Source organism: Pieris brassicae, chromosome 3 (assembly GCF_905147105.1).
Source record: "Pieris brassicae chromosome 3, ilPieBrab1.1, whole genome shotgun sequence".
NCBI classification, from domain to species: Eukaryota; Metazoa; Arthropoda; class Insecta; order Lepidoptera; family Pieridae; genus Pieris; species Pieris brassicae.
This window is the reverse complement of record NC_059667.1, coordinates 18,388,145-18,401,198: the sequence shown is the minus strand read 5'-3', so window position 1 is coordinate 18,401,198 and position 13,054 is coordinate 18,388,145. Positions and strand designations below refer to the sequence as shown.

At 31.9% G+C, this 13,054-nt stretch overlaps 1 protein-coding gene across 1 annotated transcript; it reads left to right on the top strand.

Annotated features, from left to right (window-relative positions):
- The first annotated feature begins 1,930 nt into the window (after positions 1–1,930).
- Positions 1,931–12,839, top strand: LOC123707634 (probable cytochrome P450 6a23). Its single transcript, XM_045657865.1, has 8 exons — positions 1,931–2,349; positions 3,560–3,758; positions 3,891–4,334; positions 4,833–5,041; positions 8,308–8,520; positions 9,608–9,747; positions 10,436–10,544; positions 12,398–12,839. The coding sequence occupies exons 1-8, from the start codon at positions 2,046–2,048 to the stop codon at positions 12,565–12,567; spliced, it is 1,788 nt and encodes a 595-aa protein (XP_045513821.1). The 5' UTR covers positions 1,931–2,045; the 3' UTR covers positions 12,568–12,839.
- Positions 12,840–13,054: the final 215 nt, after the last annotated feature.

Genomic DNA, 13,054 nt, shown 5'->3' with positions numbered 1-13,054 from the left:
GCAACCTTAAAACCTAGGAATTTTGTCCTCATTAAAATGGGTTTAAATTTTCATTTATGTAAATAAATTTTATATTATTGTAAATAAAATTAATAATTGAAACTCAAACTCAAAATAACTTTATTTATATAGGTAAACAAGTACACTTATGAATGTCAGAAAAGAAGTTAAATAAATTGTAAATTTACATTTACTACCAGTTGGCATTTAAGAGAGTAGATCGGGCAAGAAGAACTGGCAAGAAACTTTCCGCCACTCTCAATTATAAATGCACACCACAAAAATATGTTTCTTAATTCATTAAGAAATGTCAAATGCTAAGATCCCTTAGTTTCGTCACTCAAACATGGAATGCTGCTTTCACGTGTTCTTATAAACGTGTAACAAGTATTTAGTAAACCTTACCATATAAGGCATATCTTGTGCTTTATGTATTGCAAAGCGTATACGTAAAAAACGTAGAAAATAACAAATTTTGACAACATTTTACAGAGCGTTCTCTTTATTTTACTGTTTCAAACTTAAATCGATATAAAAAAGTGGCGAATAAATATTGATAGCTGAATTAATTTTTACGTAACAAGGTCTGATGACTTCGCTCGGAACAAATGAAAGTAGAACGAAGACCTTGAACATATTAAACTATTATATAAATACTTAGGGATTATATAAGCTATCAATGAATTTCGTTACAAACTCGTCTAGCTCGTAGTAGGTAAATTAGACATTAGATGCGCCGCCGTTTGGTTTTTAGGTTTGAGCATGTTACGTGCTCATAATTCTCGATTATTAGTATTAACAAGATGTGGAGGATAAAGATATAAAGACATATAACTGGCGGAGCAGTCAAATAAATAACAGTTATATAAAAAACGCAAAGTGTTAAAAACAAGCAACAAAAGGTGAAAATAGCTAGAACTACAGATGTATCGACTATAGAAACTTACATAATTGTGATATAATAGCTAGTGGGAACTCGATTTTTGCAAATTCAGTCTATTGCACGTCTATTGATTGTTAATTATTCGTGGGAACAGTAACATAGAATATATTCTGTAGTTACGCGATGAGTAAAGGAAATGCATTGTACGCGTATGACCCATTTGCCTAATAAATTTTCTGTTTTCGTGAGTTTCGCATAATGGCTTCGTATTTAGGTATACTTACTAACTATGCATGCATGTATAACTATGCATGACTTATTTTTAGAATAGCAAAATTTTAATTATAAACTGTGGCCTACAAAATATTAATGGTTTAAGCAAATTGTGTGACACTTAATCTAATAACATCGATAATATTTTTTTCAAAGACATTTTGTTTCTAACATTCACTCACCTATATTACATCTAGGCATATCTATGGTAGTGTCGGTTCTAGCGCCATTTATAAAGGCGCCATTTATTAAATCAGTAATACTTAATCAACTAGCCTTTGTAAATATTTAATTTGTCTTTGTATGTAATATCAACTACACTGACTAAGATTTGACGCCACACCAAGTGACATACATTTTACAGAGCCTGGCTAAAATGTTGCTTTAACGCGTAAACGTCTATTTTAGGTAATTAGTAAAAATACAAATTAGATATAAATTTCCCTCATGAATTGTCCTAAATTATAAGTATTCTAACTTTTTAATGAATTTAAAAAAATCTAACTTAATTTATTTTGTAATTAATTCAGTTGTATGAAGTGCTTACAACCGACAACAGTAGCCAGTGTTTCCTTGGAGATTTTTTTCTTAACGATTTTATTTTTAGTCAATTGACAAATTTATCTAGAGTTATTTATTAATTTAATTAGTCTGTCGTTCCGCGATAGTATTAAAGGGCTGACAAATCTCAGGTTTCGTTAAGAATTGCGTACGAACTTTCTCTATTACAGCATCGCGCGCACGATCTTTTGTTTGTTCATTTGGCCGCAGCGCGTGCGCAGGTCAAGCCGAATTCATAAACTATCAAGCGTAGAAATCTAAAAGTTTTTTTTTGTTTACTAATTATAACCCAAGTCAAAAATAACGCAATAATGGTGAAGAGAAGTTAATGAAAAATATCAAAATGTTTCGATTAAGAAAAATTTCAACAGTGTCAGTGTTCTTAATTTTAGTGTTTCAAAATTGTTTCATCAAAAGTGATATAATATTTTATTTACTATGGTGCGTTGTTATAATAAGATTATTGATGCATCTGCTAACATACGATTATGACTATTGGGAAAAACGAGGAATATTTTCACCCCCAGCATTACCTTTCGTCGGACATATAGGCACTGTGGCTACTGTGAAAGAACAAGGAGGCATGTGTTTTAAGAGGATTTATGATGAACATAAAGAGAAACGATTTTTTGGTGAGTAGAAAAGTTCTAGTATTTAATACTTATTGATTAGTGGTGGAATACATCAGCGGAGACCAGCATTCCTTAGACACAAATATCAACGACGTGTGTCAGGCCCAGAGTGTTGTGTGTGTTTGCCTATTCAAAGAAAAATTATCACGAAACTAGTATTTCCAATATAATTAGAATAATAAAGCAATCTTTCTCAGGGAAGAGTCTTAATTGAAAGCCCGTAAGATACAAGTCCCTACTGTGCGTCCAGAGCACGCAGAGATGACTGATTGGTCGTATAAATCTATCTTCCCAATAAACCTATTAGGAACCTAATTATTAATAGGCAATCCTTAACTTTCAAGATACTTTTTAGGACCTACTTAGTTGCTTTATTTTCTTATCATAATCAAACATTATTTTACTGGCCATTTTTAATAGAAATAGTCATTAAACAAAGGCGTAACTCCTTATCAGTGCAATAAGCATAAATATTTTATAGAGAGTTTTATAAGAGTGTAAATTATTCAGCTATTAAACATAATACAGGGGCTATACGATATCTGTATATTAATATAAAACAAATGTGGATCACCTTAACCTTATTTAGAAGGAAATTAATAATTACTTGAAGGTCTACGTTAAAAACTCATATTATGATGATAACAATTATCAATCGGATGTTATGTGGGGAAGTTGGTATAAATATAGGCCAGTTTATTAAATGCTATAATATACGGAATATTTTTTTATTAAATATTCAATTAGTTTTCTTTGCTGTATCTCGGATTAGTCTGATGACTGATCATAGGAATGTCCAAGTGTGGGGCAGCGTTTCAAAATGCAATAATGTAATTTGTTTCATATATAAACTTTTATACGTATTCGGTGTTATACTATTATTACTATAGTATTTCGGTGATGGGTTTTTAGTGAAGGTATGAAAAAGTCAACAATATTGGTCTTAAGATATTCATTTTAATTTATTTTCGAAATTTTACGTAAATTTAGACATGGATTCTCGTGTCAAAAAACAAGTCCGAAACTTATTTGGCAATACGTATATCTTGAAGATCGTGATTCGGATCCCGCCGACACAATAATCGTTTCTGGACCTAGAGGGTTAAAAACAAAAACGTTATTAACCGTTGCATTGCATAAAACAGTGGTACGGTAGTATAAAGATTTCTATATTTAACGTTTAGGAATAATAACATAATATATTTAACAGGCACCCACCAGTTCTACCAAAGAACTTTAGTGGTCTGTGACCCAGATATTATCAAACGTATGTGTGTCAACGATTTCTACCACTTCACCGATAGAGGGTTCTTTTTCAACAAGTATACGGACCCTTTGGCTGAATCCATACTTTTTTTGCGAGGAAGCGAATGGAAAAGGTTACGAGCAAAGATATCACCCATTTTCTCGTAAGTATTTGTCGTAGGATAAACCTTGTCTGAATGTTACTTATATGTGAACTTTGAAGATTCGAAAACTAGGAGTCAGTCACAGTATTTTTGATAGTTTACCTGTGTTTATAAATTTAATTAATTTTTCAGGCCAAATAAGCTTCGAGGAATGTTTCCTATTTTAGAGAATACGGCTAATGAATTCGTTGAACGAGTCAAAAAATTGACTCAACATAATGACATTGAACATAATAAAAATCTAAACGGGAATTCAAATATTAAAACTAAAGAAGAAATCGATGGGAACAATAACTCAACTATTGATGATTTAATAAGTTTTGGTGAAGATATAAAAGGAATAGAACACAAGAAGTCACCAAAGAGTACTCGTTCGAGTGAGGATAGTAAAATAATTAATGCTAAGAAAAACTGTGTAAAAGTGGATGCAGAGAAATTAGTTGGAGGATACACAGCTGATGCGATCGTACCATGTGCTTTCGGTCTTAAAAGCAATGTCATGTATAATTCAAAAGATCCATTCGCCGTAGCCTTACATGCGTTTTATGAAATGAGCTGGTTCAATATTTTTCAAAAGTAAGTCCAACCCATTTATGTTGCCTGCCTTTCAGTCTTTTATAGGTTACACTCCGGTGAATATATGGAACTACACAATCTGATTCCGTCAACCCCTTTCAAACAACGCTCATCGAGCAGCACGCTGAAGTTTCTTCGTCATTTCTTAAAGATAGCAAAGGAGTGGAACTCCTAGCCCCCTCTCCCCTTTATCACATGGGACAGTATATGGGTTCATTTAAACGGCGGCTAAATAGGACACAGGAAAGGTGTGTCAAAGGCAAACTCCTTTAGGCAAAATTTCACTATTTTGATTGTAAAGCTTATTTATAATTTGACTCAGATATAACCAAAATCTTCGCGTCCGTTACCTTCTATAAAAAGAAGCAATTTTCTTATATCATATGGATATTTTAAATTATAATATTAATACATAGAAATAGCTTTCGTTATAAGATATTATCAGTGCATTTTATGAAATTAAAGCACTTCATTTTATAGTTAATTTATTGATTTCAGAACAATGCGGCAATTTTGGCCAGCGTTTGTGTTATTTTTCAAAATTCGTATAATCCCTAAGAAGACCCACGACTTCTTCTACAACATCGTGACTAAGGTGTTAAGGGACAGGTCTTGTGGAGTACAGGAGAAGAGAGGAGATTTCATCGACATGATGATGGCACTTCAGAGTGATGAAAAGTGCGACGATGAAAATGATTATAAAATAAGTAAGTGTTCATAAAAGTAATATCTTAAAGCTAATTTAGTGTAATTGCACTCTTTTGACTAAAGTAATCTTTCGTCTCTTTCTTTTAAATTGTGTTTAGGTTGTGATAAAATGAGACAGATACCTTTTTTCTGTGCACGTGAGTACTACACATTAAAATAAAACTTCTTTGAAAGATACAAACGCCATTTTATAATATCATTTACATTTTCTCTTTCTCATTGCTAAATATGTTAGTAAATAAAGTAATTAACTCGCATTTCCGTTAAACAGTTTTATTCAAAAGTAACATCATTATATATAAGTACGTAGTACAAAACCTTAATTTATTGATACATTTTTTGATAGGTGTTAAAATATGTTTAGAAATCGGTATGTTGTATGTAGTTCAAAAAGGAATATTATGTCAAGTAATAGCGAAGTTTTCAATAATATAATAACAATGTTTCACTAATGATCTTATTATATCAACGTTAGTATCAAGGATTACATCTTTTGATGCGTTATCCTCATGTTCCTCTAGGCTCTAGTCGTCTTTCAGAGGTTCACACAGGGTAGTTAAATCGGCACTATAAGTTTAATTTTGTTCAGAGTTACGACTGCAATAGTAAATAAATTAAATCCCGATTTTTATTATATAGTTAGACAAATAATTAAACAAGATAATATATATCTGATATTGATTGTTATGTATGAAATAAAATGATAGTAATCATTTTAAAAATAAATATACTGATACGAGTCTCGTACTAGATTTATTTTTATTTCTTAGATACTAGTATGAGTTATATTTGTTCATAGCCTGATGAATTTTATTTATATATTAAGTGCATTATATTAATATAACCTAATAATAAATATGTAGTTCTATTTAAATGTATAAAACTGTCGAATACAGCTTAAATAACTGCAGAGTTTTAAAAACGAATGCGATTTGATTTCATTAAAATTGGGGTTTTTTATATGTACTATTAACAAAATGTTTATGTATACAAATAAAATGAATCGCAAAATATGTTTCTAAGTGCAAGACACAAAGATGGCTGGACCACATTGTGTATTATTTTTACCTATTCCTTAAACGCTGAGGAAACTCCTTAATCCGGAAATGCGAACAGTTTCTAGGGACAGCATAGGATAATGTTCCATATGCTGGCATGCAGCTACTGAAATGGTACGCTAAGTAAAAATATCATATTAAGGTGAAATAAAGTTCACGGATGGCAGCTAGTGAACAAGTGTATTTTTATTATATTTTAATAATATATGAGATAACACTATTCACGTTCACGAGAAAAATAATTGCGAGGTAGACGGCTTTGCCTAATCTGTGGTAAAACCGAGCTATTCATTCACATCTTGCTAATTCTAAGACTTACACGACGGGCCTTGTAAGATGGAATTACTAAATGTGAAGAAGATTAAATATACACACACAAACTTCTACAAGTAAGCGTTTTAAGGCACTTTTGCTCTACCAGTATGTGGAACCAGCTGACAATTAAAATATTTTCAAACCAATTCGACTTAGGGTCTTCTAAGAATAGAGAGTACCGATTATTAATTGTTCGGAAAGACACTTGCGAGTGGCAGTGAGAGTGGATCTGTTCCTTAACATGAGCGACCAATGTTTATACAAGATTGCTGTAGTTCTTTTTATATTGGTTGCGCTGATGTCGCGGACCGCGGTGTACCAAAACTTTTTAAGATCGGAATCGCTATTTGAAGATACAGAGTAAGGGTTCAGGTGTGTCTTTTTCTCGTTTGTTAAAAAAAAAACGCAAATCCGTTGAACGCAACAAAACATTTGTAATACATTTTGTGTAGGCGCTTTAGAAATTTTTTATTAAAATATTATTTTTTAAATAAATTACACATATTAATTGAACTTAATGTGTTTATATGTCTTAATGTCTGAACTGTAGTCTGTTCTGTTGTTACTTTATCTTGTCTGCGATCAAGAAAAAATTAGTAAAGGTTAAATGATGTTGCTGGTCTATATACTAAAAATGTAATGCGCAAGACAATAGATGTCGCTATTTACAAAATATAGGCACAATATCCAACTACTATATTACATGTAGGTATAATACTTTTTTACTAGTAGGTTGTAAACTCGCCCCGTATCATCGGCATAGAACAATTTTCTAGTTGACTATCCATAAAGAAAGGTTGACTTGTATGCTAGTTTACAAGCCTTGTGTTATCGCTGCTAGTGTAGTCGCTGGCTTGTAGCTGGTAAACAACTTAACTTTTGGTAACTTTTTCTTTTTCATATTGTGTCTTTTTAAGTTTCGTTTTTTTGATTTTATTTTAACTTTGTCTTAATAACTTTATGTAATATGTATTTTTGCACTTCTTGCATCCATTTTTTTTTCACAGTGGTTGCCTGGACTAGTTCAAAAGCAATAAAGCCACCAGTTGCCTTTCCTTTTCATTTAATTCTGTCAATTGTATTATGTTCTTTCAACGATGTGTTAAAAAATAAAGAAATGTAAAGTAATTGGATATTTCACCAATATAATTCACCCTAATTCGAAATTATTTCTAAATACTTTAATGGTCAAATATCACATAGTGATGGTGCAAAAGTGCCAAAACTATACTTAATCTTTTTCATAATAAGTAAGCCTATCCTTGTGTAAGTCTTAGAATTAGCAAGATTTGAATAGCTCGGTTTACCACAGATCAAGTAAGGGTAGCTATCCCGCATTTAATTGTCTCATGAACGTAAAGTTTTAGCTAAGTATTCTTACGATATACTATTTATATATAAAAATATACTTTAATTTATTTACTAGCATCTTCGTTTCGCCTTTTTTACTTAGCTTACCTTTTAAGTAGCTTCATACAAACATATGGAACATTATGCTGCCCCATAAAAATTGTTTGCATTTCCGGAACATAAGCCTCAGAGTTCAAGGAATACATTTAAAAATACTCGAATTGGTCCAGCTGTCTTCGAGTTTTGCGCTTAACAACATATACGTATGCGACGTGTACCTTTTGTTTCGAAAGTTTGTGTATCATCGACACTTAACTCGCTCGCTCGCTAGCTTTGAACTCGACTGACAACTGTGACATTCAAATATTCGAGGCTTATCGTTCAGTATAACTCCTACCAAAAACGGAAAGAATATTGAATATATACTGAATATAACTATACATGGATATTAGACCTGTAATAAGTTTGTCATTAGCAATTTTGCATTTGTTTGGTATATTTAATAAAAAGGCCAAAGTCTAAAGAAACATATTATTTTACAGCGGATATGATTATATCGGCCAACGCGTTCATAATCTTCCTCGGAGGTTTTGAGACGACGTCTTCCACTCTTGCTTTTCTCTTTCTTGAGCTGGCATCGCACCCTGAAGTTCAAGAGAAAATGCGAAAAGAGATCAGAGAAGTTGTGGAGAGAAATGGGGGACTCACGTATGAGGCATTGCAAGATTTGACTTATATGGAGATGGTTATTCAAGGTAAAATAATTTTTTAACAAAGTTTATTCATTACCAGTTTTAGCAAGATTCAGAAAAGCACTAATAGAGCAAGAGGTAGTGTAGGAGTATATACCAATATAAAAAGTATATACAGTAACAACACGGGCAGAGTCAAATCAATCTCAAAATTACAAGTGATTTTCATGATTCAACCATTAAATGCGGCTAGTAGGAAGGTAGGTCTTAAATAAATAACCTCACAAAAATAATGCTAATGACAAACAGTACGGAGAAGTCAAATCTGATAGTAAGTAATTCTGAAATATACAACTAACCTAACCTACCTAGAAGAACAATCAGCTTTAACAAGGACAACAACTGTTTAGAAATTGAAAGGCGAATTCAACATACATGGAACAAGTTCTGGAGTCTAAGGATAATTTATAAAAGCAATAAGCCAGTTATAAAACCAATGCCACGTCCAGATTTCTCTTGCTATGTCTAAAATATGCTTGCACTTGGAAATTTAATTTAAGATAAGATAAAAGATAAAAATCAGAATTTATGAAAGAGGCCCAGAGCATGATAAACATTAGAAAAAAATATAAAATAAGACAAACAAAGATAAGAAGCGTTACTAAAGATACTGCTGCCCTAAACTATGCTCTAAAGCTTAAATGGAGATGGATATGGCATGGCATGTGGCAGGACTGTCATACGTTCGATGGACCATAAGGGCACCCCGGCGGGGAGGCTCTATTGGGAAACGAAACAGACGAAGAACGCTACGGAAGGAAGATTATCATTGAGAAGTCTCGTGCTAAACAGTATTGCTTCTTACTACAAGATATGTTATATTATAGCTAAAGAAAGGAAGGAAAATATAATGAAGTAACCGTCACCTCTCGAATCCAAAAATCAATGACGTGAGTCAGACAAAAGGGATGGATGCCATCTGAGGCTAAGACCCATTGAGGGTTGTCGCGCCACTGTATTATTTTTATTGTTTTATTGTGTACGAGGAGGTGTCAATAAAAAAATATATGTAACATATTTTTTATGATTAATGAGCCTATATATTAATCGCATTCCATAATGAATATTAAAAATTTAAACAAATTTTCAGAGACCTTACGGTTGTATCCCCCATTTCCGACTGTTCAGCGGATGTGTACCAAAGACTACACAGTTCCAGAGACTGGCGCAGTTGTGGAACAGGGAACCATAGTCTTATTTCCCACACTTGGCGTACAGAGAGATGAGCAGGTATTGTTAGGTTTGATTCAATATTCCATAGTTTAGTAATTAAAAGTAATTTAATAATAATGATGACTATGGAATCACTATAACTATCGATCATTGAATAGATCTGGCAATATTGGCACATAAAATAAAATTATTAACGGTTTTGAGATGATATAACTTTGACATTGTTAGTTTATAAGCCCTGTGATATATAATGACAGTGGCAGTTGACAGTACCGTCATTACTACGGTATTTGTGGTCGCACTCCTCTGAGACGGCTTGACCGATATTTATTTGGTTAGTATAAGAATAGTACTAAGTATATATCATACTAGGTAGGAAAAGATATTTTTATTCAGATCTCAGACCTGTTCAGATTTTTTTATTTAAGAAGAAAGGTCCTCTACTATTTTTTAGATTATCTTTTAAAGTTTCAATGACTTAAAGATGTATTTTCTGGGGAATTTCATAACGATAAAAAAGTATTATTTCGTTAAAGAGCTGGCTACATTATTTAAAAAATATTACACATAACTTGAAAGCAAATACGATTAATTAATTACATGCAAGCTATGGCATAATTTCATTAATTATCTTAAATTAAATTGACTATAGATATTATTGAAATTCTCAACGATATCCGTGAACCAAGACATTTGGTTTCGATAAACTGATTTTGTAATTTTAATAATAATTTACCAATTTCAGTATTTTGAAAATGCATCTCAATTCATCCCGGAGCGATGGTCGGAAGGAAAGTCTGCTCCTCGACCTGGCGTCTACATGCCCTTTGGGGATGGACCTAGATATTGTATTGGTAAGCTACACTTAAAGGTAACTTAAGGTACTTTAAAGCTGGAAATAAAGAACAAGATGTTTACCCTACATCAGTAATTACATTGGATTCTGAAATAAAGAAATCATATTTCTAAGTTGCGACTCGTGCATTAAGGCTAAACTAGGGCAAATCACTCCAGTCTCTTTAATATTGAGCCTATAACCTTTTTATTCTGTAAATATTTTTAAATTTTAATCGAATCTGAACTTTAGATAGAGATATAGGTTCAGCTAGCAATATAAATTTAACAGTGAATTAAGTTTCGTGGCGGCCTGTATGGAAATGTTTAAATGAAGTATTTGTTTGAAGCTGGTTAAAAACATGAGCTTATATCTAATATAAAATAAAGGCTCCATGTTGTGCATGGGCATGAGTTTTGGGTGCTATATGTGCAAAGATGGTTAACATTTATTTATTTATTTGTTGTATAAATGATCTTACATAGAAAGGAAGTTGGTGTGATGGAAACACAAACTGGACACAGTTTTTTCTGTCCACCAGGACGTCGAACTTATTTAAATAATTAACATATACACTAAAGCCAGTGATATATAAACTTTAACATTATAACTATCAAACTATTAAAATTGCACGTAAAATGTCATTAATCAATTGAAACATTGACGCACCATAGATAGCCCATGTAAGAAACCTGTTCTTGACGAGAATCCTTCCTCTATGTAAATATGAATTAAATAACGATGTGTTTTATGCTTCTAATTATTTACTAAAATCTATAGATGTAACTAACAGAAACTACTTTGGCTCATTTAAGAGCAATAAGTGAATGAGTGACACTTCAACACAAGTGAATTCGACCTTTTTGGAGATTATCGGAAACAAGAATATTGTATTATAATTTATGAAGCTCCATGTCGTACGTGGGTATGTTTTTGGTGCCATATGTCCAACGATGGCTAACATTTGGTCAATGCTTCTAATTATTTACTAAACTAATGCTGGGTTACATAACTAGTGTTAACGTTAAATTTTAAGCTTAAACTAACATAATATTTTTCGTAGAACAATTCTAGTTTTTATATATATTTTTAATCTTCCAAAAAAGTGATTTTATGATTATTGACATATATCGTGCAATATAATAGATAAATACTACTAAGGTTTGTTATGTGCTAGTAACAAGGCGGTAAGAAAGTTTTTCTTGATATTGCAAATATGCTAAATACAACAATATGAATTTGCACTTTAAAATAAGGCGTGAAGGTTTAAATTAAAATGTATTTATATTATGGCCAGTGTTGGGTTAAATTACTGCAGACGCGTCGAAACGGGTGTCAATTTGACGTAAACTAATTGAAAGTGATATTACACAATTATTATCACTGAAGGGATTTTAAATCAGCTTTAGGTGGTCTTTCTATTTGATCAGTTCAGACGTAGTATGTTCCCTGTGGAATCGGGGTATTGATTTATCGGAATTTCGTCGTAAGGGGTTGTTAAGCAAAGACAATGATTAACAAAAAAGTAAATTTAATTCAGTATAGATCTCTGTTTATTGTCAAATTTAAATTTTGTACTCTGTTTTTCTTTAGAGATATGCAAGTTCTACACCATTTGAAACAAGAAGAGGTTTTATATGTGGATTTAGATTACATTTTAACAATATTGTGATTATCACTAGTCTTTTTTATAGTCTTGACATTGACATTTAATATCCCCTATGCTTTTTAATTCTCAATTTAATTACCCTTTTAATTGAAGATAAACCTCTAATAAAATTACAAAAAAATTGCCAGCCAACACCAAAGCTTCAAATGACAATATTAGATCCAAAATTAATTAATTTACAAATAATGTTTATTTATTTTCAGGTAAAAGATTTGCAATAATTCAAATGAAATGTTGCCTAGCGAGATTGCTGCCCCAAATTCTTATTAAACCAGTTGGGGGTCATATCCGCACCCAACCGTTTATTGCTGATCCCTTATGCCCCATGACTCTACACCCCACAGACTCGAGGGTCATTATTACAAGCTTATGACAGTATTATGTTAATCTAGTAGTTTTAGATTTTTTTGATGAAGTTTGCAATTGCAATTGATTGCTACGTTTTATAGCTCAGTATTTTAAAATATTTATCTAATATATATGTTGGGTGACAATTTGTTTAATTGACATAGATTTTTTTTGAGATACGTTTAAGTTACGACTTAGATTATTGATTATTGAAAAAAAAATACAGTACATTAAAATCTACTCGTCGGTCGTCGTTTTATGTCTTTTAAAGTGTAATTTTGTTAGTTATATAAATACAGAGTTTTAGTTTGATGGTTACCAAATAAATATTTTTATAGAAATATTTGTTACGTCATTTACAAACCTATATGCGATAAGGTAGACTACTCTTTATCAGCATTACAATCCTGTTACGGCATCGCTATTGATGTCTGACACACGACGGTTAAAGGAGACCAGATGAAAACTTCCAATAAAGGTGTTTTGGAAATTCCACCCAGAAGCTATGGTAT